The sequence below is a fragment of the Mesitornis unicolor genome, unplaced genomic scaffold, assembly GCF_000695765.1.
Source record: "Mesitornis unicolor isolate BGI_N332 unplaced genomic scaffold, ASM69576v1 scaffold50429, whole genome shotgun sequence".
NCBI lineage: Eukaryota > Metazoa > Chordata > Aves > Mesitornithiformes > Mesitornithidae > Mesitornis > Mesitornis unicolor.
Window position 1 is genome coordinate 1 of NW_010210279.1, and position 23,104 is coordinate 23,104.

A 23,104-nucleotide genomic window follows, 5' to 3' on the forward strand; every position below is an offset into this window, starting at 1 on the left:
GGTGGTGCGGGGTTTTTAAGGCTGGTGATAATCGTACTGAAAACTATGGGGTTCATTGTGTTAGGCTGCCTTCTCTGTGTCCCCCTGAGAAAGGGCTGAAGCGGCCCTCCGGCGTGCTCTTGCAGGCAGCCTAAATATCCGTGGATGCGTAGCTTTGCTCGAGTGTGTATGGAGTAGAACACCCACACGCTCACACCTGTAAGCACTTGGCCTACAGCAGTGGGCTACCTGCCTAGAGAAAGGAGCTGTACGACAACAGTGTTAAAACACAGGACATGACAGCGTGAGAAATATTTATTTTCTTTGTGGAGTCCTGAAAACTCACCCCGCTGACTTGCTCTGAGAAATCCAGTCGTGGAGGTTTGAAATTTTTAAGCAGGAACATATAATTTATTAATACTTTTTCCTTGTTAAGAGTGAAATTATAAGGTTTCTTTTAAGTACAAGAAAAGTCTAACCTAGAACTCGGTGCATCCTTGAAGATGCTTTCATCGGTTTCATTGTGTTAGGCAGCTGACTCAGGCCAAGCTAAACAAAGGTGAGCTTACTCCCTTGGGCTGTTTGCAGCCAGTGACCTCACTGTGGTATGCAGCTTCATCTCCTGTTGCCTGAGGTCATACATCTGGGTAAAAGTCCTGAATGTGTAAGAAATTTAAATGGTTCTTATCTTACTGCATTGATACTTAGGGCAGGTTGGGTTTTTTGTTTGTTGTGGGTTTCTTTTGTTTTGGAAAAGTTACAGACATCTGTTATGGAGGAAGATGTGATCAGTTTTATGTGAGCTGTTAAAATTTTCCTCTTTTTTTCCTAGATTATTTTTTTTGCACTGCTAAAAAGAAGCTGCAATGGAGAGTGCAGTATCAGTCACTTTCCTAGTGTCATTTTCTATACTACTGTGTGAAAGTCATCATCGTGGAGTGGAGATGGTTACTGTTGTGCATACATCAGAGAGAACTTTTCCAGAAAAGGCAGCTGGCATTAATAGTGACTTGGCAGGATTGATACAGAAGCTTCACCTCCAAGAACTTTTTCATCGTTATGGAGAAAACAACTCTCTGACAATTGAAGGGTTTAAAAAACTGCTCCAGAACATAGGTATAGATAAAATGAAGAGGATTAAAATAGACCATGATCATGACCACGATCATCACCATCATAACCATGTTTCGTTGAGTAAAAGCTCCGAGAAGACTGTTTGTCCAAACCATGAATCCGATGCTAACAAAGACCACAGGAACAGTCACTCAAAGGAACCTCATAAAGCAGAGAACGTAGACCATCAGCAGAACTTCGTACGCAGCAAGAACACCGTTAACGAAATAACAGCATCTATCGTGGCTGCTCCTGTGGATGGCCGCTCCGAGTTGCAGAGTGTGCAGCCTGGAGAGGCCAAGCCGGCGGCTCGGGTGGGTCTGACCAGCTCCACCGCTGTTAATGTCACAGGTGGCAGCAACGCGAGCTGGCTTGCTCACAGCAAAGCAAATGTATCTCATCCTTCTCCAAAGGAATCGGAAAGAGGAAGTTACCTGTATTCTAAATTGAAAACCCAAAATACTCAAGAGGTGAGACTGATTCTTTTTCATTCTTGGGAATCCAGATCCGCTGGGAGTGCTGTTATGGCTTATTTGTCAGGTGCTTGTCACTTAACTGGGCGGAAGCTTTGTAGTGTAACCATACTGGTAGCAAAACACACACAAACAACTTGTCTTAAAAACATCAAGTTTCAAGGAGTGTTATGCTAGGTTCACAAGCTTAGAGGAAAATACATATGCAATCCAGTTCTTTTTAATTTTTCCGTAAAAAGGAATATGTATATTAAGTATAAACATACAGTTGGATTTATATATTTCTACATTATTTTTTAAAAGTACATAAAATGAAAAACACTTTAAATTTAGAACTTGTATTCTTAGTGAAGTATATGAAAAGTTTGTCATACTTTGTAGGAAAACTCCTTTTTCTTCATGCAAAATCAGCAAAAAAATATTAGGTTCCCAAGGTGACTTTAAAATGAAGACACTAATGTTGTATTTCTAAAATGAACTTGTTGCTGTGCAGTGCCTCTAAACAGTTGTGCAAGTGTGTGGTAGCTGTTGACCTTGCCTGTAGAACTTGTACATTTCCTGGGAATGTGCAGGAAATAAAAAGCTTAAGTAATAATGTGTTTCCCTGAGTTGGAACTAAGTGAATGCTGTTAGAATTTTAGACATAATTGTATTGCCATTTTGCTTCTCATTTTATATAAATGTAAGCTGACATTAAATTCTCAGTAAAAGAGAATGGAATGGTAAATTCTATTAAATCCTACTCATTTCTGTTGGTTTGTCTTGCTGTTCTGCCTTAAGGCCAGAACATGACTTGTTTTCTGAATAATGTAGTGAAAGTAAAAAAAAAAACAAACCAAACAACTGGTGAAGTACTGTCATCAAAGATTCCACACAAGTGTTTGGTAATCCTATGGCAAACAGCAGAATTGCAGGGAAGGAAATTACACCCTCTTCCTTCAACCCCTTTCCTCCCATTTTCTTTAAGACTGTATGTGGAGACCAACTATAAAGCAGATTGCTGCAAAATGATTTCTGTTACTTTAAGGTAGTAAAAACAAGTGCTGAAGAAGTCTATAGTTGTGTTGTTGACAGTTTTCTTACACAGTCAGATCCTTCTCTATTAAAGGCTTTAACATGCAAGTCCCTCCTTGGGGTCTTGATGTATGCCACCATGCCAGGTAATTCAGAGCGGGTGTTGTGTAGTGTGTGGTTGTAGGTGTTGAATGCACAGGTTTTTACTGTGTTCCGCACAGTCAGAGCGGAAGTACTGCTGTTATTTAAACCCAGCAAGACTTTGTTGTACAGTGGGGAACACGTTACTAGAGGAAGCGTATGCAGGACGTGTTCTGTACAAGACTTTGTATGGTATCACTTCTGTAAAAAGGTCTTTAACCTTAATATTACTTTCTTATGTGGCATCTAAAACTGAGTCAAGTGTTCGGCTTTTTCTAATTGCACAACAAAGCATCTTACCCCCTTGGGCTGAGAATGAGTGATAACTATGCAACATCTACCAGGACTCCCAAACCAGCTTTCTGGACTAGAAGAGGGGTGGAGGTACAGTTCTTAGTGAAGTGGTTTGTTATCAGTTTTTATTTAGCACTGATACAGCTGTTTTAATGTGGTTTTCACAGCGTTTCAATTCAAATGGGATGTGCCATCCTCTTGAGATATATCCTGGTATTTTGGTTCTGGTTAATCTTTAACACATGTCTCTCCACAGTGCTCCAGTGCGTCAAAACTGATGCAGTCCCATGGAATAGGCACTCAAGTATTGTTGACTGCTACAGAATTTAGTTACCTCTGTCCAGCTCTTATTAATCAGATCGATGGCAAATACTGCATAGTCCATGCGACTAGTGAAAAAACTGAAACTCCTCCAAAAGGTTACTCTTTGCAAATAGGTAGGTTTGTTTTTTAATATGGAATATAAACATATAATATGGAAAACATATTAACATGAGAGTTCATTTATGTTGGTTATAAATTTAAGAAATGTAATTCAAAGTTGAAAGAAATTTGTAATTTTCTTTTGACGCTTCTCTTGACCACATCTAGAGAGATCTTTGTGGCGTACCATTTGTTAGCGTCTGATTAATCAAATGATCAGGAGTATTCAATAACAGGAATGTTAAACAAACAAAAACTGATATAGCTGTTGCTTATACTTATTATTTCTTTTTTTTCCTTCTTATCAGCTTGGATTGGTGGCTTTATATCCATCTCTGTCATCAGTTTTCTTTCCTTATTGGGTGTTATATTGGTACCACTGATGAATCGTGTATTTTTCAAATTTCTTCTAAGTTTCCTTGTGGCACTGGCTGTGGGAACTTTGAGTGGAGATGCTTTTTTACATCTCCTTCCACATGTAAGTATTAACTACTGTTTCGTTCATAATCTCAAAGCAGAAAAACTGGCATCTTGCTGTATTTCTTAGAGATCATTTTAATACCTATTAATTAATACATATTCAGTAAGTAATTTCTCAGCCTTGTAAGTTAGATTATTTGATGGAAAGGTTTCCCGTTTGGAACAGTTTGTATTATTCATTTCACACTCCTTGCAGTGTAAGAACTTCACTCCATTATCCCTAAGTCTGCTTCCTGTTCTCAGTCATATATGCTACCAAATCTGTTGTTGTTCTTGCATGCAAGAATTTTACATAAATGCTTTTAGTCTTGTATTGCAGTGTGGCTTCTCTTTATCTTCCTCCAGTTTCATGACTTTAGAGAGAGCAGGAATAGTTCACTGTACACTTTAAACGTGGAGTAGATGGTCTTCTGTTTTCTGTTATCAGGCACATATGTTGATTGCTTATCCATTGTAAATGTTTTCATCAGAATCAAGCATTTCTGAAGTCCAGGGAAAACATTACTTGATAGGCTTTGGAATTACATATTGCTATTATGTAATATGGGCAGTGAAGTTAGAATATGATTGCTAAATTTTTACCTTTCTTGAAGCCCTTCAACAGACATTCCCACCCCCCTGTTCCTTGCCTCTCCCACCAGAAAAAGGAACTTGTTCCAGCTTTTAGATAAGATGGATAGAAAAGGCCACAGATCTTGTGGTGGTTTCTGAGCCCTCCCTGTAATTCATTCGGTTCTTCCTTTTCCTTTTGGTTGATTTTGCATTTGCTATGTGAGGTTATGTAAAATCTGAACATGTGTGACTGAGATGTCCTAGAAGTGTTTTGATTCTGAACGTATCAGTTGCCAGTGAGGAGGGGAGGAATGTCAGACTGCCTTTAAAGAGGGAAATTACTGCTAAGTTCCTTATAGAAAAAGGTGTTTGATGTCTATGAGCTGTCTTAAGAGGGAAAGTAATTTGCCTGCTGGCTGTGACTAATACTTAAAATGCAGTTTCTTGACAGCGTCGGGAGTTTTTATGGGGACAGTTGTACATCTTGTATTGAGTAGTATGCACATAGCTGCAGTGAGGGGATCAATACCAGGCCTACTCTCAGTCCTTGCGACATTTCTTCCTATCAACAGATTTATTTGTAACTGTCTGTATCCAGAGCATTTACTCCATGAATATTAAGTCTAGACTTGAGGAAAAGAATGTGAAGAATACTTTCTGTATTTCTTGTTATCAGTACTTCTCAATATAATGACTTTTTCCATGCTGTTCTCCCCTTAGTCTCATGGAAACCATCACCATCACCATGAGAAACCTCCGCTTGAACAAAACAAAGGCTCTATGTACAAACATCTTGTTTTTCAAAGTGTAGAGGAGAGTGCTTACCTGGATTCTACATGGAAGGGACTTACAGCACTTGGAGGTTTATATTTCATGTTTCTAGTGGAGCATTTGATCACTTTAATAAAGCAGTTTAAAGACAAGAAGAAAAAGGTAGGGAAACTATTATTTTGAAGCTATATTGTATTGCATGATAATTTCTGAATACACTTTTATAAAAACTGTAATGAGTATCATATATCTGTCTGATTGGATTTAATAGCAATTGGTGACTTGATTAGTGTTATAATTCCATTTATATTTGTGACATGCATACTTTCAAACTAGATTAAAAGTTTTTTGTATGTGCCCTCGATGGAAGAGCTCTGAGCTAATTCCTTAGCCAGACGTATAGTACAGGCTTGACACCACAGGGAATTGTTTAATAAGCAAACATCTGACTGCACCCTTTGCTTTAACAGAGTGATTTAAGAAGTTACTGTTCATTACTGACTTCCTTCTGACATTGCAAGACAATTATATAAGTGACTATCTGAACATCTTTATTATTATTTTAATTCTTATACTGGAAGAAATAGGATGGCCTCAGTTATTGCATTATCCCTCCTGTTGAGGGGAGCACTTGCACAAAATGAGTAAGGGTGGCATTAAGTGCTTGCATAAATAAGCATCTGACTACACTGTAGAAAGTGATTTAATTAGATAGTGTCTCATTTGGAAATACTGTCTGCCAAGCCCTTCTTTTGTTTTCCTTCTCTCCCCGCAAAAAGAAAAGCAGTCCACCTTTCAGATTGCTATGCTGTGTTTTATGTGGAAGGTAAATAACTGAATTTTGGCAGGTCATGAGTGTTTTTAAGTTGCCAATTATTGGTAACCAAGTTCTATAAAGACAAGTATAGCCAGGAATAAATGATGATGTAAAATTTGACTCATTAAAAAAGAAAATACAGTAAGAGTTGGCAATTTCTTAAGCTTTGCTGCTGTAATGGCTGATAGTCTCTGTTTAGGTTTTGTTAAATTGGTCAATAAGGCAGCAGTCTTAGAGAAGATGCCATATAAACTCTTTGATTTTGGTCATGGGAGGTTGTGTTGGTGTGGTTTATACTGAAGCTAAACTAAGTGGCAAGATAATTTTCCATATCTCTGGTTAAATTTATTTGCTAAGGGAGGATATGAAGAGTTCCAAGCAAAGGAAGTGGTTTTTGTGTTCTTCTCTTAGCCATTGGAAATAGATTTCCTGTTAGACTAAATACACCCTTCTAGGTACTGAGTCACTGATCATAAATTGTTGTGATACAGACATTAGTGGGCAATTACCAGAGATTTTACTTGTTTTTCCTTCAGTGGATTAGGAAAAACCCCATTTTACTGACATTACAATGGAAAAGCATTAGTGTAATAACTTTTACTCAGTATTTGATGTGTTTTGCTTGTCAGACAAACCCCTCTACTTATTCCTCACACAAAAATGTGGGGTATTTGTTTGTGGGTTTTTGGTCATGTTTTTTACCTCCTGTAGAGTCTGAGTAAGCCTTGTTGTCTTATTAGTGAAGTTTCTAATGTTGTTCTTCTATACCCTTTATATGGCTTCCATGTTGTCGTCTGTGCAGGCTGGATAAATGTTGTCAATTTAATATTGCTCATGTATATATGTATATCCTGAAAAATAAGTAAAATATTCATAACTACACTATTTTCTTTTGGAATAAGAAAAAAAATGAAGATGATGGAGAAAGTAAGAAGTTTTCAGCGAATGAAGAAAAGTTAGATACAGATGATCGTAAGTCTCAGTAATATTGAACTTATTTTGTGGCAGCATGGTTTAAAAAACACCTGATTGGTAGCAGCTCATAGATTTGCTTCTTACTGTGTGTTGGATCACTGCCTGCTTGAATTCTTTTCAAAACAAAATCCGCCTGTGCATTGATACATAGGGGACACTAGCTCTATTTGTTGCTTTTCTTTAAAAAGGATTGATCGGTTAGAAGTAGCAGGTTCACAGTTTTGAAGCCTTAAGCCTTTTAATGCTGAATTTAACAGCAGAAGTCAAAGTCATCCTGTGAAGCCCTTCTGCCTGTGCCTGCTGCAAATACAGTTGTACCTAATGACTTCCACACTTCTCTTTAGACTGCTAAATTATAGGTGTGATCCATTATTTAGATTTCTGTGTATTTTAAGTCTGGATTTTGTTAGTTTAGGTATGTATTTATTTATTTATTTCTGAAGTTGATAATCTAGAATCCTAGAGGTTGATTCAAGTATTTGAACTGCAAATGATCAGGCGTCCCCAAGATCATGCTGTAAGCCAGAACACACCTCACTCGATACTTGTTAGCTCTTGTAGCTAAATGAAGCTTTCAGGTTTTTTCAATAATTTTATAACTAAAAGGTTGTTGGTAATACAGGGAGGGGGGGAAAAAAAGGTGTATTTGTTCCTTCAGTTGCAGGGGAAGAATTTAGCAAGTTTTAGAAGTTAGTTAAAATAATTAACCTCAGTGTGCCACTGATGTTTGTATGAGGATGTTTCATGGTCTGTGTTGGTGACTTTATTTCTCAGTGTTTGTTTTTCAGGTTTTTGAACTTAAGCTCCTCTATTTATATGAAATACAGGAGAGTTGCCAAAATGATCTATAATGGAATCCTATTGTTCTGCATTTTTACTTTTCAACCATAAGTTCAATAAATGGCATATGCTTTTCTGACACTTTGTCTTTCTGAAGCAACTGAGTTAACAGCCTTCATGCTGTGAAATTGGGACATAGAGCTTTATGCTTTTGTGTTTAAATTGCACTGGGTCTCAGATTAAAAGCTTTTTTACCTTTCAGGAGGCATTGTGACCATAATGTCAGGGCTGCTTCAGCAGTAGGGGACAGAAACTAAAAAACTTTTATTATTTTGAATTATTGAGAATTATCTCAGAAATCTGATTAAAGAAAAAAGTTGTGGAAAACTTTCCTTGGGGAAAAAGCTGGGGTATCAGCCTCAACTTCTAGACTTACTAGTTTCTTTATTGCATTTCTTCTTTACTGCATATTCAACGTGTTTATTTTATCTTTGCTTCCTAGGTGACTTTTTAAAAAATGTATAATAATATACTCTGGGTTTTTGTAACAGGGACTGAGGGCTATCTAGGGACAGACTCACAAGATCCATCGCCCTACATTTCTCAGCAGCCAACTGTGCAAGAAGAGGAAGAAGTGATGATAGCTCACTCTCATCAAGAGGAGGTTGACAGTGAATATGTATCCAGGGGCTGCAGAAACAAATGCCATTCTCACTTACACGATACTCTGGGACAGACAGATCATCTTAGTCATCATCACCATGACTACCATCATATTCTGCATCACCATCATCATCAGAACCATCATCCCCACAGTCACAGTCAGCGCTACTCACGTGAAGAGCTGAAGGATGCGGGGATAGCAACCCTGGCGTGGATGGTGATCATGGGAGATGGACTGCACAATTTTAGTGATGGCCTCGCAATTGGTAAGTGTTTGCTTGGACGCTGCAGCTTTGTCCTATGTGAGGGCAACAAGTTCTTACTGTCACTTACCTCTTTATTAAGAACATAACTCATTAGTGTTGGATCTTTGAAGCATAAACTTTTATCTGGTAGCAGCTCTCAATGAATGAGAAAAATCTCCAGTTTAACAACCTGGAGATCAGTGACAAATAAAACAGAAATTATGTGCCTACAGTTATGCTGCTTTAGGAAATCTAGAAACTTTGCTTTATTTCATACTTTTAACAAAGTTAAAGCTATCATTTCTCAAGACTACAGCTAGGCTTACAAAACAATATTTAGTACTTAGAGCTGGCTGTATCTCAATGCCTGCAAGGGCTTGGCAATTTTTCTCTTATTTTAAGATAAGCTTGTCTTTTTGGTCACATATAAAGTAACTGTGCTTTTTTCAACTTCAGTCGGGTCACTGGTATCACTGGCTTCTTTATTTCTTTTTCTCTTCTATCTTCACTGTCTATACTTTGCACATCTGGCTTTGCCTGTACTGAGCCCTGGTTGCACATCATGCGTAAGTTTCTCCAGAGCATTGGTGAGTAGGGAGATGGGACTCTGGTTTCAGTCTGCCTTAGCTTGAAGATTACCCAAATGGATTAGGCAACGTATGTGTGGTTATTTTTTTTTTTGTGCTGTGGGAGGTAGGCATCCATTCAGTTTTACTGCAAAATCAGGTGCTTTTACACTTTTGCATAGCAGTCCTGTTGCATCCAGATTCTGAGATCTTACCATCTGCTAAAGAGCATCATTGTAGTTCCTTCCTGATGCTTGTGCTAACCTTCCAGAGAAAGTCTATGTGGCTTTGTGTATCCTGGGAATGTGTGAGTAGGGTGTTAGTAGGACAAAAGTTTGCTATTACCCGTCAGAAATGTCATTCATGGAGAAGATATGAATAAAGTCACTATATGTTGCCTTTATGCAGATTTTTGGATTAAGAGTGTCTGTATCAATTAAAGGAGTGTAGCACAAGTAGATTCCTTCAGATGCTCAGTGTCCTGTGCTCAGTCTCAGAACAGGTTCAGTCACTCTTACTGAAAAACTATTAAAAATATATTACTTTCTTAAACACCAATCATATTCTACTCTGAATCTTGTTCTTAAAGTTAAGTACAATAGTCCATTTTTTACAATGGTATAAACAGTTCTTTTACATGTAATCAGAACACTTATCTTTTTCTTCCTTTTTTAATGCCCCTGTTTTTCCCCCTTACACTTTGTAGTTGTTTAGTCTTTTGACAATGCTTCAGTGAAAATATTTCTCTATCACAAAAATAGCAGATTGAATATTGTGTTTTGGACTTCTGGATGGGACGTCAGGTTTGGGAACTCCCTCTTTTTTTTTTTCTAGAAGAGGTAAACTACAGGTATTTCAAATTTTAAAAGGTTAAAGTAAGTAATAGAAACTGAAGTTAAATCAGTAATCCTCAATTCTTACGCTAGTCTTTCGTAATCTTGACTTTAGTATTTAGAACTAATCTTTACAGGTATTGGATTCATTTCCAGCTTGTATAGCCTACTGGGGTCAGTTCAGCAGCATCAGTCTTTCTGTAGATTTTATTGTAGAAACAAGCTCATTCTTGTTTGAGGAGAAAACCCGATAATAGCTGTTTTCTCACAGTGGTATTTGCAGTCGTTCAGATTCAGTCAATTCAAAGTATGTGAAAAGAGACCTTCTGATTGAATCTCATTTTTTATGAAAGTTGGAGTGTGGAATGCAAATTTCTGAGCAGATCAGTAGTGCAAATGTAGTAGAAAGAAGAGGATTTGCATACAAATGACATGCAGAATCAATTATCTCTTAGCATTATGGAGATTTGAGAAGGAGCTATGACTTTACAGTTATGAAGGAAAAAGTATGAGGAAGGCTAATAAAGGCTTATAGAAGAAGTGAGAGCAAAAGCTCTTAGAAGTCCTGCTGTGTAGCTTGTTCAGGCTGATGGAAATGTGGGTTTCCTTCAGTTCTGGATGTGCTCAAAAGTGTTATGGAAAAACATCAGTTTGATGTTGTGATAATGCCAGTACTACTTGTATAATATTTTACCTGTAATTAAATGAAGATGTGAGTGCTTCTGTGAAGGTAATTTTAGCCAGAGTAACCCTTCACTTAAGTTGATTTGGTTCATGTGATTTTTAGTCATAACTTCCATCAGTTACTTTTTTCCTCAGATCTGTTGTGCTAATTATGTAGGAATAACATTTAAAAGTGCTTTTTTTTTTTATTAAAGCAAGGAACATTTGCATCTAATTTGTACAAAGTGATCTTCTGTGATTTGAACTTTTCTGTGTAGCTTCAACTAAATAACTAAAATGCAGAAAACTTCTTTTACACTGAACTTGCATATGCATTTTTTTTCTTTACCTCTTTTTTGAAATAAGTGATGTCTTAAAAGTATACTTTAAGATACCATGACACTATTAAATCAACTTCTTGAGTAGGGATAATACCAGATATATTAATGTAGTCTTCAACTTCTTAATGTTTCAAGACATTTTTAGCAATGAAAAATAAAAATAGATATTCCTGTTATTTAAGCCTGTACTTTGGTTGCTATGAATCTGTACAGGTACAGCTGTATCAGCCCCCTAGGTACTTCGCAAAGCATTTGGGTTTTATTTGGCTTGCCTTAGTGGTCCCAAAATTAGATTTACTATGCGTGATTAAGCTGGATTCTTGTATTTTTAGTTTTCCTCTGAGTCATAAGACTAGGAAAATACTGCATAGAGACTATAATATAGAGGAACTTGTACTTTATTGGGGATGCAGGCATGGGAGAAAGTAATTACCTTCTGCCTTCCTCTACTTATCTGGTCTCCTCAAACTGAAGCCTGATTGAACGCTGATGAATTCTCCTGTCTTAGTAGGAGGTAACTGTAGCTATCCTGTCTGTCTCTCAAAATCTGAGTCCAAAACTATAAAGGGGTATAAAAACTTAACAGGCTGACAGCTAGAAAAGATTGATAGTGTTCACTAATAACCTCTTTTGCTAATCAGGTAGCAGTAACTCCTGTCACTGACCTGTTAATGACTGTGTAGACCTTTGACTGAAGGTTTTAGAGTGTGATGGAAAAGAGTCCTGCTGAGGGCTCAAGTCAAGATGACTTTTGACTTGTGTGCTGCGCATCTCCAAATTGCACTTCATAAATAAACTCAAAGAAATGGGTGACCTGTAGAGGACATCTAGTTGAACCCTCTGCTTGAAACAGCTCTTGGGAACACGGATTGGATCAGTCCTGCCTTTGCACAGCCGAGTCTTGAAGACCTCCACAGATGGGGAGATGCCTCCATGTCTGTGGCTGACCTCTTCTGGTGTTGCACTACTCTTTCTTAATAAGGAAGGTTTTATTTATGAGCTCTTAAGCTGTGGCTTGTAGCCTTTTCCCCTGCTGGGTCATCTGTCACTGCTCTGAAGAGTTAGGCTCCCTCATATTTGTAACTGCAGTAAAGGTGACTGCTGTTGCTGTCCCTTTGGTGAAGAGGGGGAGGTTAGATGAGCCAACCTTCCACAAGTTTTTAGGCTGCATGTTGTAGCCCTCTGATCATCTTGTTAGCCTCTATTGGACTGTATTTGCATCCACCTTGAACTGAGACACCCCAAAGTGGACAGAAAATCTGAGGAACAGCCTCACCAGTGTTTAGCGGAGAGCTTGCTTGTAGTGAGGGCACACAGTTGGTTTATATTTGACTTGTCTGTCATAACTCTCATCCTTTTTGGGAAGGCTGCTGTTTCAGCCAGTCAGTTCCTGCCTGGAACTAACGCATGAGGTTATTCTGTCCCACCTGGAGAACTTCTCACTTCTCCTCTTTGGACTTAATGAGATTTATATTGGCTTAGTCTTCACGTTTGCTGTGGTCTTTCTGGTCTAAAGCTCTAGTGCTTGATGTGTCAATTCAGCCCCTACTTTTTCTCCCTGTTGCACTCCAATTTAGTGTCATCTGCAAATTTGCTGATGGTGCAGTCTGTTTAATCATCTGTATTACTAGTGAAGATATTGAAGAAAATGGGTCCTAGTATTTACCCTGGTAAATGCTAGTCACTAGCAGCCATCAAGCCCTGCTAGCCCAGCAGTCCAGCCAGTTTGCAGTCATCTGACCGTCTGGCCTGAATTTCTTCTGTTCCCAGATGAGACTGCTGAAGGAGATGCTGTCCTACTAAATCGTACTAAAATCATGTCTATTTTATTCACTGCTGTCTCCATCTCTGTATAGTCAGTTATTTCCTCAAGCTGGCTCAGGCATTTGGAGAGGGATTTGAAGAAGATATTCAACGTGATCTTTCTTGGAACTGAGATGGGACTGACTCTCCCTGGCTCCCATTTTTTGCCTTTCCTAAAGATGAAAAGAATGTCTGCCTCTTTGCAGAGTTCTGCTGGGGCCTTCTATAGCCATGGTTTTCCACAGATGCAGCCTTGCAGTCCCATCAGTCAGCTCTGTCAGCATCCTTGGGTGAGTCTCATCCTGGGATGCATCTGAGTGTTTCTGTTTTTTCTAAGTGTCTCTAAGCTGTTGTGTCTCTTCTGTCCCTTTCATTCTGGTTCTGGTATCTGCTGGGATTTGTCTTTGTCTATGAAGACTGAGATGAAGGTGGTGCTGGTGCCTCTTCTTATGTCTGCTGCTTGGCTCCCTTCCCCATCTGTCAGCAGACCCAGATTTTTTACAAACTGTGTTTCTCAGCTAGCATTCCTGTAGAGCTGTTTCTTGTCATCCTTGGTGTCTTGGTAGTCTGAGCTCCAGCTGGGCTTTGGTTTTCCTCCTGTTTGTTCCGCTGCTTTTATCTTCCTTGTGACAGTCTTTGTTTCTGTTTCTTGCATTCTTCCTTCTTAAGTCTTAATTCTTTAAGACACGCTCTGCTTAGCTGAGCGTGTCTTCTGCTGGAAGTCCCAGTATTCCTGCACAAACTGGGGAGTTAATTTGTGTGCTCTGTTGAGTGTGCTTCACAAATCAGCCAGCTTTTCTGGGCACTTTTTCCCTTTTGACAAACTTCTCCCAGGTGGTTCTACCCTGCAATCCCTCAAGTAAGTCAAAGTCTGCTTCATTAAAATCTAGAGTCCTAATTTTCCTTGTTCCTTTCCCAGCCTTTTTTTGTATCCTGAGTTCAGTTACCTCCTGTGCACTGGAACTCAAGCTGCCCTTTTTTGCTGTATATGCCATCAATTCTTCCTGATTTGTGAGCAGTGGGGCAAGCAGAGCTCTAATCCTGGCTGGCTCTTTTCTAATTTGTGTTGGGAAACTGTCACCAACACAACTAAAAACCATCCTGGATTGTTTGCCCGGTACTGTTACCTTCACAGCTGAAAACTCTCACGTGAACAGTGATGTCTTGTGTGGTTGTTCATAGGTAGCCGTGTCCACCACCTTTTCTTGGTTAGTTTTATACTGGAGCGCTGTGCAGTCAAGGAACTCCTTTATGTAGAAGTTAAAAAAAATGGTTAAAAATAAGAAGACTTGTATTGTGCCTCTTCTAGGCAGTCTGTATCTACTTGTGACAGATTAAATGAGCTTTGGTGGTGTCTCCACAGCATCCTCAAAGCAGGCTCTGGGCAAGCAGTGGACTTCACTGGATAGTAGCTCTGGTTGGCAAGTCTGCCTCTGTCCTGCATGGGAGGGAATCTGCTATTGCTAAAAAAAAAAATAATCTTTTTCTGTTTCTGGTCCTCATCTGATGTGCTGAGCAAATATTTGGGGCTGTGCAGAACTCATTTATTCTCTCAGTGCTGCCAGGATCATAACCATGTTCTGTAGATTATTAGCAGCTGCAAATCTGCTAGGGATGGGAGGTTTTCTGTTGCCAGGCTTTGATATTGTAATATTTTACCCATCTGGGAATTCATGTTTCCTGTTCCAGTGCTGCTTTGGTCCTTCCTTCCCCTTTTTAGTCTGAAGGGCCTTGGGCTCTTGCCTCTGTAGAACCTCTTCTGGAGACTTTCTCAATCCCCTGTTTATTATCCCTCATCCAGAGCTGCTTCCTCACTACTTTCATATCCCCTTCCCTGGGTGCTACAGCACGCACTCCAGAGGTACGGCTGCTGCTGCTGTCACTGCAGGGAGGAGCATCGGTCCCTTCGTGCAGATGAAGACCTGGATGTCAGTGTCCACCCTGAGCAGTTACATCTGGGTAGAGGCTGCTGGATCACGGGTTGGTGGCCCCAGTGGAGAGAAGGGGTTGTCTCTTGTGGTCTCATTGCCTTTGTAGCTCTCCTGTGAGCAGCACTCCTGGCTCCCTTGCATGTCAACTACTGCGACATGGTTTTGTGCCTCTTTGCACTGATTATTGGCAGCATGTTTTTTGCCGGGATGCTTTTGGTCACAGCTGAGGAGGAAGCTGGACGTGGCTCTGCTGCACCCCTTGGTGATGCTCTCCATGGGACCGTGTGTGAGCTGTGGTTCCACTTCAGCCCTGCTGTGAGCTGCTTCCTCCTGAGCTGCGGTCAAATGAGAAAAATAGCGAGCAGCAGAAGGAATGGAGGAAGCAAGAAAGATGGGGGTTGTTGCACTAGTTTAAGGAGGTTTTGTGTGTTTTTTCCCTCCATTTAAAAGTATGATACTCACGTGTGTGCAGGCTGCCTAGAATTCAGTTTTTCACTGCTGACTTCATGTGACTGTAGAGCCTCTCTTACTGTGAACTGGCTTCCCTTTTTTCCAGTGCCTGAGTCACAGGCAGTTGAGCTGCCTTCTTCCCTTTATCTTTAAAAAACAAAGTGTCTTTTCTGACAGTATTTTCATTTATTGCATTTTTGTGGGGAGGGTTGTATTGCTGAAAGACTTAGAAATAAGATGGTGAAATGTGGTTTGCGTTAACTAGTTGGAGGATTCTATATTGCTTTTGGTATTGAAACTTATTAATCATAAAAAACTACAGTTCAGTTAAAGTCTAAATGCTTCCATAAGCATAAGAAAATTTGAGTGAAACTGTTATGTCTTGATCTGATAGAAGCATGTGCAACAATGCCTGTGCACTTGATGTCTGAACATGTAGTAATGGTTTTTGGTTGTTTGGTTTTTTTTCCCCTCCCCTCCTCTTCATAGGAGCAGCCTTTACTGAAGGGTTATCGAGTGGCTTAAGCACTTCTGTGGCTGTATTTTGCCATGAGTTACCTCATGAGCTAGGTAAGACCTCAGTATTTCAGTGTGCTGCAGGTACAGGTACTTACAGGTACACTTTGGAGAATTGTAAGTGGTTTTACGCTGGCACAGTAAAACTTAATAAGAAAACTTAATCTATGTCATTATCTACTCAAGAATACTTCTAACATATTTAAAGACTGTTTGATTTATTAATTGAATTAATCTTCCTTTTAAAAAATCTAAATATTTCACCTACTTTGTTTAAAACTCGGTGTTTCTTGCAGTTACTTACAACTTGTTCTGTATAATTCAGTTGTAGTTTTTATTCTCCTTAGCAATATAAATCATGAATTGCAAGAGAATGCATGTCAGAATTCGCTTTTCTCTCATATCTGTTTAATTTTATGTTTATGCTGCTAAAAGGAAGGTCACAATTAGTCGAACTCCTTCCTGCATAATATTTGCTGCCTTTTCATTAAGCTTTGCAAAGAACTGCGTTAGCTCTAAATTAAACTTGGAACTAATGAGGAATCTTTACTAGAAATCGTTTGTCTTTCAAGCTCAGGTGATTTAAATTCCTGATCATTAATTTCTCATGGGAATGCTTGTGTCTTATGTTGCAGGTTTAGTATTTGGCCCTTTTGCAGTGCAGCTTGTGAGAGCAGGATGTAGCTGCTCAGCTGGACTCAGAACGAAGCTGATCTTTCCAATGGTCACATAATTTTGAACGTACAGCTGGTATTTCTGTGTTAGCTCTCAGGGCCACAGCCATACCTGGTGTACAGAATGAGGAAAGAACAGTTTGCTTCTGCTTTTTTAAGGTTTCATTCCCTAGAAAGAACATTCAGTTTCATTTAATGGCGCTTGTAAACCAGTATGTGTACACATTGAACTATTTATTAAGCAGTTTGATATATTTGTCTGTACAATACTGTTATACAGGAATACATTACTCTGGAGAAAGTGTACCTGGCTTTATAACATGGGAGGAATTGGGTCTTGTTCACCTTAGTATAAATTCCATGGGAATTGTGGAACTTGTATTAATTACATGTTGTTAATACAAATATACAAATAAATTAGTCTTATGAATCTGATAATTTTAGATTCAAATGTTCTGTTGGCTTTGGAAGCAAGACAAATCTTTTAAAATTTAAATCGTGCTTCTTCAAGCAGTGCAGAAAACTTGATAGAAATACCTTCTTTAACAGAGGACGTGAAGTGGCATAGGAATACTGAATCAAATGGGAGCAGTTGAAGGTGGCTGGGGATGAAATTGGATCCTTCTGCTGTTAATGCTAAACAATGTTGCTAACATCCTGCTTCATCTTAATTGCCATATCTTGTGGGAAAAGCTGTTGTAACTTCTTACTCCGCTCAGCTTTGAAAACTGCTTTTGTTTAAGTGGAGATATCTTACGGTTTTATATGGAATCCTTTTTATTTCTAAATAAGCTTGTATTTTACTCTGTTTTAAATCTGTTATCCAAACAAACGAAAAACAACAAACTATTCTAAGTGGTGGAAAACTGGTAGGGTATCATTCCTTCAAGTAAAAATAAGATATTAAGCATGACTTACAGAAATTATTAATTAAGTTCTAAGCTGATGAAACAGCTAGATTATAGTACAGAGAGCAGTTACAGGATAATAAACGGAATAATCATCATTGCTTTATGCAATTAGGTGAGAGTATTTTATTTTAGAAACTTCCTTGAAACTCTCATTCACACCAGGTACTGCAGTATTTTACAGTGTTGGTTTAAATGCAAACTACACTAAAAGCTGCTTCTTCCAAAAATCCCAAGACTTTAAGGTTGTAAACTTACAGTGTTTGCTGTTGTGTTATTCTGTGTGTGCGCTTTTACATTTTCTGTCCCCCACTGATTTTTTATTTTTATGAAGGAAACAAAAAAAGGCAGGCAGCAGCATAAAAATAACTTGGTCGTCTTGTAAGTAAGAGGAGAACTCATGAATACTGCAGTAGTTACCTGAGAATAAAAACTTTTTGGTTTTTCCCCTGTTGTAGGAGATTTCGCTGTACTTCTAAAAGCCGGAATGACGGTGAAGCAAGCGGTGCTTTACAACGCTCTGTCAGCGATGCTGGCCTACCTTGGGATGGCGACCGGGATTCTCATCGGCCACTACGCAGACAATGTTTCCATGTGGATATTTGCACTCACTGCTGGCTTGTTCATGTATGTGGCTCTTGTGGATATGGTAAGTGGCTGGGCCTGCTTGAATTTATAAAACATAGTTTAAGGATTGTATTTTCATCTCAAAAGAAATCCTTCTGTCTCTTCTGCCTCAGTTAACTTTTTCTGTGCTGGAAGGCACTGATCATAGACTTACAGAATGGTTTGGGTTGGAAGGGACCTTAAAGATCATCCAGTCCAACCCCCCTGCTACAGACAGGAACACCTCCCACTAGACCAGGTTGCCCAAACACACAGTGTAAGTGCTCAGTTAAATGTCCAGGTGGAAGATTGCTTTTATTTAGTTTGATGTAGGAACAGAGATTTTTCTCCCTTAGTTGTTAAACAAAAGCAGTTAACAGCAGAATTAGAGTAAAAAATCTGCTTCTGACAGTGGGTACTATATAGCAGGTAGCCAGTGACGCTGCAGGTTGCACACTATCGGCATTACCAAATGTGCTGCGGTTTTTTGCAGTAAATCATTACTGCTTTTAGGGATTAAGCCAGAATTGTATTATAACCTGTACTGTGCCTCAGAAGTATGTTTGTACAGAAGTACCATGTATTTGGTGGATGTTTGCGGAAGCTTAACTATCTTCTTAAGACTAAAATTCTTGGTGTGGCTTGATTAAATCAGTTGGTAAATAAGGCAGCCATTTACTCAGGATATGATTAAGACATCAGCATAATTAGCATGAAAACAGTAATTAGAGCATTACAGATTGTCTCTAAATGTGAAAGTAGACTCTGATAATGTAGTTCATGTTGAGTGACACTTAATTCGAGGAGTGGTGTTAATGCTGCCAACAGGAAAGAGGAGAAAAGTAAGACTCTGCTACCTCATGCCTCACAGTTGAAAAACTGGGTTTGAAATAAGTGTTTATTCTGAAGGCATTTAACACTTTTTTTTTGGTTTGTTTGTTCAGGTGCCTGAAATGCTCCACAATGACGCCAGCGATCATGGATGCAGCCGCTGGGGTTATTTCCTTTTACAGAACGCTGGGATTCTGTTGGGTTTTGGGATAATGCTGCTGATCTCTGTGTTTGAGCATAAGATTGTGTTCAGCATAAACCTGTAATCCTGGTTGCCAGGAAGAGAGCTTGGTGTTAAACTATAAGTGGTAGGTTTTTTTTTTTATTAAGTTCTCTAAAGAAGAGGTACGTTTGGTGTAGAGTAGGTATTTTTATTGGCGTGCTTTGTTGCTGTGTCCCTCCCTCTCTTCTCTCCCTGGTAGAAATGAACACTGTAAGGTTTTTTCACTTAGGATTTAGCATTGCATATGGTACTTCGCAAAGCTGTACTTAGTAAAACATGGTGAAAGTGCCAAATCTGTTAAAAGAGCATTGTCTGGGGGGGGTAGGGTTTGGGGTTTTATTTTTAGTGAATTTATTTACTGAATGTAATTATATTTAACTTTTTTTTACTTTGGTTTTGTTGGTTTAAAGAAATGAAACGACAATGGTTTTTATTTTAGCACAACCAAAATCAGTGGATATGAAGCACAGTGAGCAGTGTAAAACAAAAAAAAGACGTGTAATGGGTAGTGTGTGTTTACGTTGGTAGAAACTCATCTCTTCTGTGTCCACCTGGTTTACACGGAGTGGCAGACGAGCCCACTCCATTCTTTTTGTGGTGGCTCTTCTCTCTGCAACCTCTGCATTCTCTGTGTCTTATTCCACCTGGCTTCTACTCCAAAGGAATTCTTGTGAAATCCCGTTTTAAGTGTTTGCACCAAATGTTTTACCTGTTTCATCCCTTCTGATACGAGTTGCTCCTCACCAGTTCCTCAAATTGGCAACACAAGTACAGCTGTTAGGTTGTAAAAGCATAGCTCTTGCTCAAGTATACGTGAAATCCATCAAAAAGACTTCTAAAGTAGTGCTTTATCCCACTTGTGCTGCCGGAAATGGCAAAGGTGCATTAAAGTCTGTTTGATGTCAAGGGGAGGAATGCTACGGGCTGAGACAAACAGGCATTTACTACAACAGCCCTCTTTAGTAAAATGGAAAATGAGCTGAGTGGGAGAGCTGACTGCTTCTAGTTCAGCATTCCTGTGCTTGCAAACGAGTTTTATTATTTGCAATAACTAAGTGAAGAAATCTAAAATAGCAAAATTTCTTTGATGGCATATATAGAGAAGCAGCATGTTAAGGATAATCATAAGTGTATATCTATGTATGTAGTTTGAGCTTACAGTCTTAGTATTTCAACTACCCTGACAGTAACTGAAGGAAGGAGAAGGATGAAAAAGACTGGCAAAATAAATAAATTCTGCATTTGCAGGAAAGAGGAGCATTAGACAACTTCTGTATAATGAATAAGTAACAGAATTATGCTATCTTAGCTAGAAATAAACCAACTAGAACTTATTTCTGATTCAGCTTTACTACTGCTTCAAATTATCAGCTGAATAAAAAGCTTGAACAAAGAGGAAGTGTTGGATAATACCATGTCTGGCAGGCTAAAACAGTCTAGCATATGTTGGTCTGTCAGAAAATGAAAACCAAGACTACTGTATCACCTCAGAAATAATGTTTAGAATTAATTGAGAGGTTTTGGGCTTTTTTTACTAGTTCAGAAACAGGGATCATAGGAATTTCTGCAGACAGGAGTATTAGCTTTTCCTCCTCCTTCAGCCTTTCCTCAGGTTTAGAAGGTTGAGATTTAATCTTCTCACAGTGACAAAATCCTGTTCCTTGCCTCTAAATTTAGTCAGGGAAGAGAAGGGTGCTTCCCTTCAGCTCTGCTACTGCATCCTGAGGGCAGCGCTCTGCTGTGGTGGGGCCTTACCTGCTTCCCCAGATCTGCAGGTTCAGATCCCCATGGCTGAACCTGTATCTTTTTTGCATGCTGAGCAGTTGTTTGGAGAGAAGAGCAGACTATTTTGGGGGCACTCATTTTCCTTTCCCTGACTTACTTTCCATCACTAGAAACTATTCTGGGGCTGGGCTTTCATCTCTGACAAGAACACTGACAAAATATTGGCAGGTGCTTTCCTTCCCTTCATCGAGCACTTTACATTTTGTGGTCTTTTTATTCTGTGCATTTTTTTTTCCCCAAAGGTAGATTTAGTCTGCCAGAGGAGTTCTTCAACTTGAGGTACAGAAGGGTTATGCCATGGTACAGTAGCCATCTGCTACGTTTTCATAGCATCTCCTTGACCATCCATCCTGTGGTCTTTTTACTCTTTCTTACAGCAGTTGTATCCTAGTGTTCCCAAGCTTGAGTTGGTACTGTCTGGTTAAAAATGGATGTATCTCTACCCATTGCTTCTGCACCTTCCATGAACTGATAGTTCATTTGAAGCGTCTCTGGAGAGATGGTAACTTCTATTTTCAAGTTACCTAAATTCTTGTGACACTTCTGTCCTTACCTGTGCCATGACTGCTTCTTGACTTTGTGGAGGCTAAGACTATGGAGCCATCTGACTTGACCCTGTCCTGTTTGCATGAGTCTTGCCTTTGCTGGGGTGTGATGGTGCTGGTCACCACTGGAGCCACTGTGACTCAGTCTGTGCTCCTCCTGTGTTGCTCCTCATGAGCAAGATGCAGTCCTGGGCAAAAAAAACTCAGCGTGGCTTCACCCCCTCTTCCCTCCACACCCCTCATCACAGCTCTGTTTTGCTGTGATTTCTGTTGGCCTACAGCCTCAATAGCTGCTGGTTCAGGTGGGTTTCTCCTGTCCAGGTGGTGGGTGTGCAGTAGGAGCAGGCATGTTGCCCAAGGGATTTTTAAGATCAGTGATTACATGATTGAGATAAATCTGTTTTGGTCAGTTCTTGGCTGGATTTTGATGTAACCAACTGACATTAAAAATATCTGCATATCAAAACACGTTGCTAATGTAACAACGTGAAAAAGAAATTGCCTTTAGAGCATGTGGGCAGAAATGGCTCAATAAGGTAGACACAAGCATATCTCACCCCTTCAGTGCTTTAATCTTTTGTGGAGAGATGTCCATGACGGACAGCTGTCCAAACTAGTAACTGAGAACACCATAGAGCGAAACCTGATGTAGGTTTGTACCAGCAAGATGAAAACAGTTTGGGGTTTTTTGGTTGTTTTGGTGTTTTTTGTGTTTTTGGTTTGAGTTTTGGTTGTTTTTGTCAGCCTTATACAGTAGAATCTGCCTCTGTTGCAATGTACTCACTCTGGAAATACTCATGGTTTGGTATGCTCACGGGGCAGAACCTCTAAGCAGCCCTTTACTTTTATGCTTCTATTTTTCTACAGCAGTTTGTAATGTGCCTGGCTATTCCAGCTGATAAATGGAAGTGTCTGTTTTGTGTATCTGTGTGTATCTTATTTATGGTACAGACCTTAATTTTATATGCTGTTACAGCTGCCTTATGTAGTGCCTGTGTGAGGTGCAGGTAAACAGAATAGGCAAGCAATGCTGGAATAAAAGTTACTTCATTTGTAATGTGTTGTTTTAATGGTTTTGACTTGTGTTTGCACAGAAAAGGCAACCAGAGTCAAAAAAAAGGTGTGGGAGTTCTCACCTGCCTGGCCTGTGGGGTTCAGGTGCTGTTACGGTTTCGCTGCTCCTTTGGGGCCAGGGCATCTCTGGGTGATGCCAAGTGTCTTGTGGGAACAAAGCAGAGTTAGGTTTATTTAAAATATGGTCAAGGTTAAAATGTAATTCACGGTGGCTCTCCTGTGGCCCTCACTGAGACACCACTATAACTAAAATCTCTGTTGAAAATCTAGGTCATTCAGAACGGTGTTTTGACAGAATGTGTTTTTATTTAAAATACGTTTTTTTTCCTGCATCTATGATCATTGTACCTGTTACCATGTTGCCATGTGCTAGAGAAAATAAACCACTGAACCAAATGCTGCTTTTGGAGCGTTTTCTTCATGGATGGGAGTTGTGGCCAGTTACATCTTACATTAAAAGAAAAAAAAAGTTAAATTACATTTCCTTACGTTTAGCAAAAACAGCTGGGGCCGGGAAGGATTTTGCTGTAGAAACCGCTTTCGCCTCCCGGGCGCCTCTTTCCTCCTGCGGCTGCTGAGGGGTGGCGGGGCCGGGCCTGGCCCAGGGCGGAGATGGGGAAGGGGGGGCGGTGGCC

At 39.5% G+C, this 23,104-nt stretch overlaps 1 protein-coding gene across 1 annotated transcript; it reads left to right on the top strand.

Moving 5' to 3' along the window:
- Nucleotides 1-845: 845 nt before the first annotated feature.
- On the top strand, nt 846-19,108 carry SLC39A6 (solute carrier family 39 (zinc transporter), member 6). The gene is made up of 9 exons (XM_010193130.1): nt 846-1,562; nt 3,271-3,451; nt 3,746-3,915; nt 5,190-5,402; nt 6,960-7,029; nt 8,364-8,741; nt 15,797-15,877; nt 17,864-18,054; nt 18,956-19,108. Exons 1-9 carry the CDS (start codon nt 846-848, stop codon nt 19,106-19,108), a joined length of 2,154 nt encoding a protein of 717 aa, XP_010191432.1.
- Nucleotides 19,109-23,104: the final 3,996 nt, after the last annotated feature.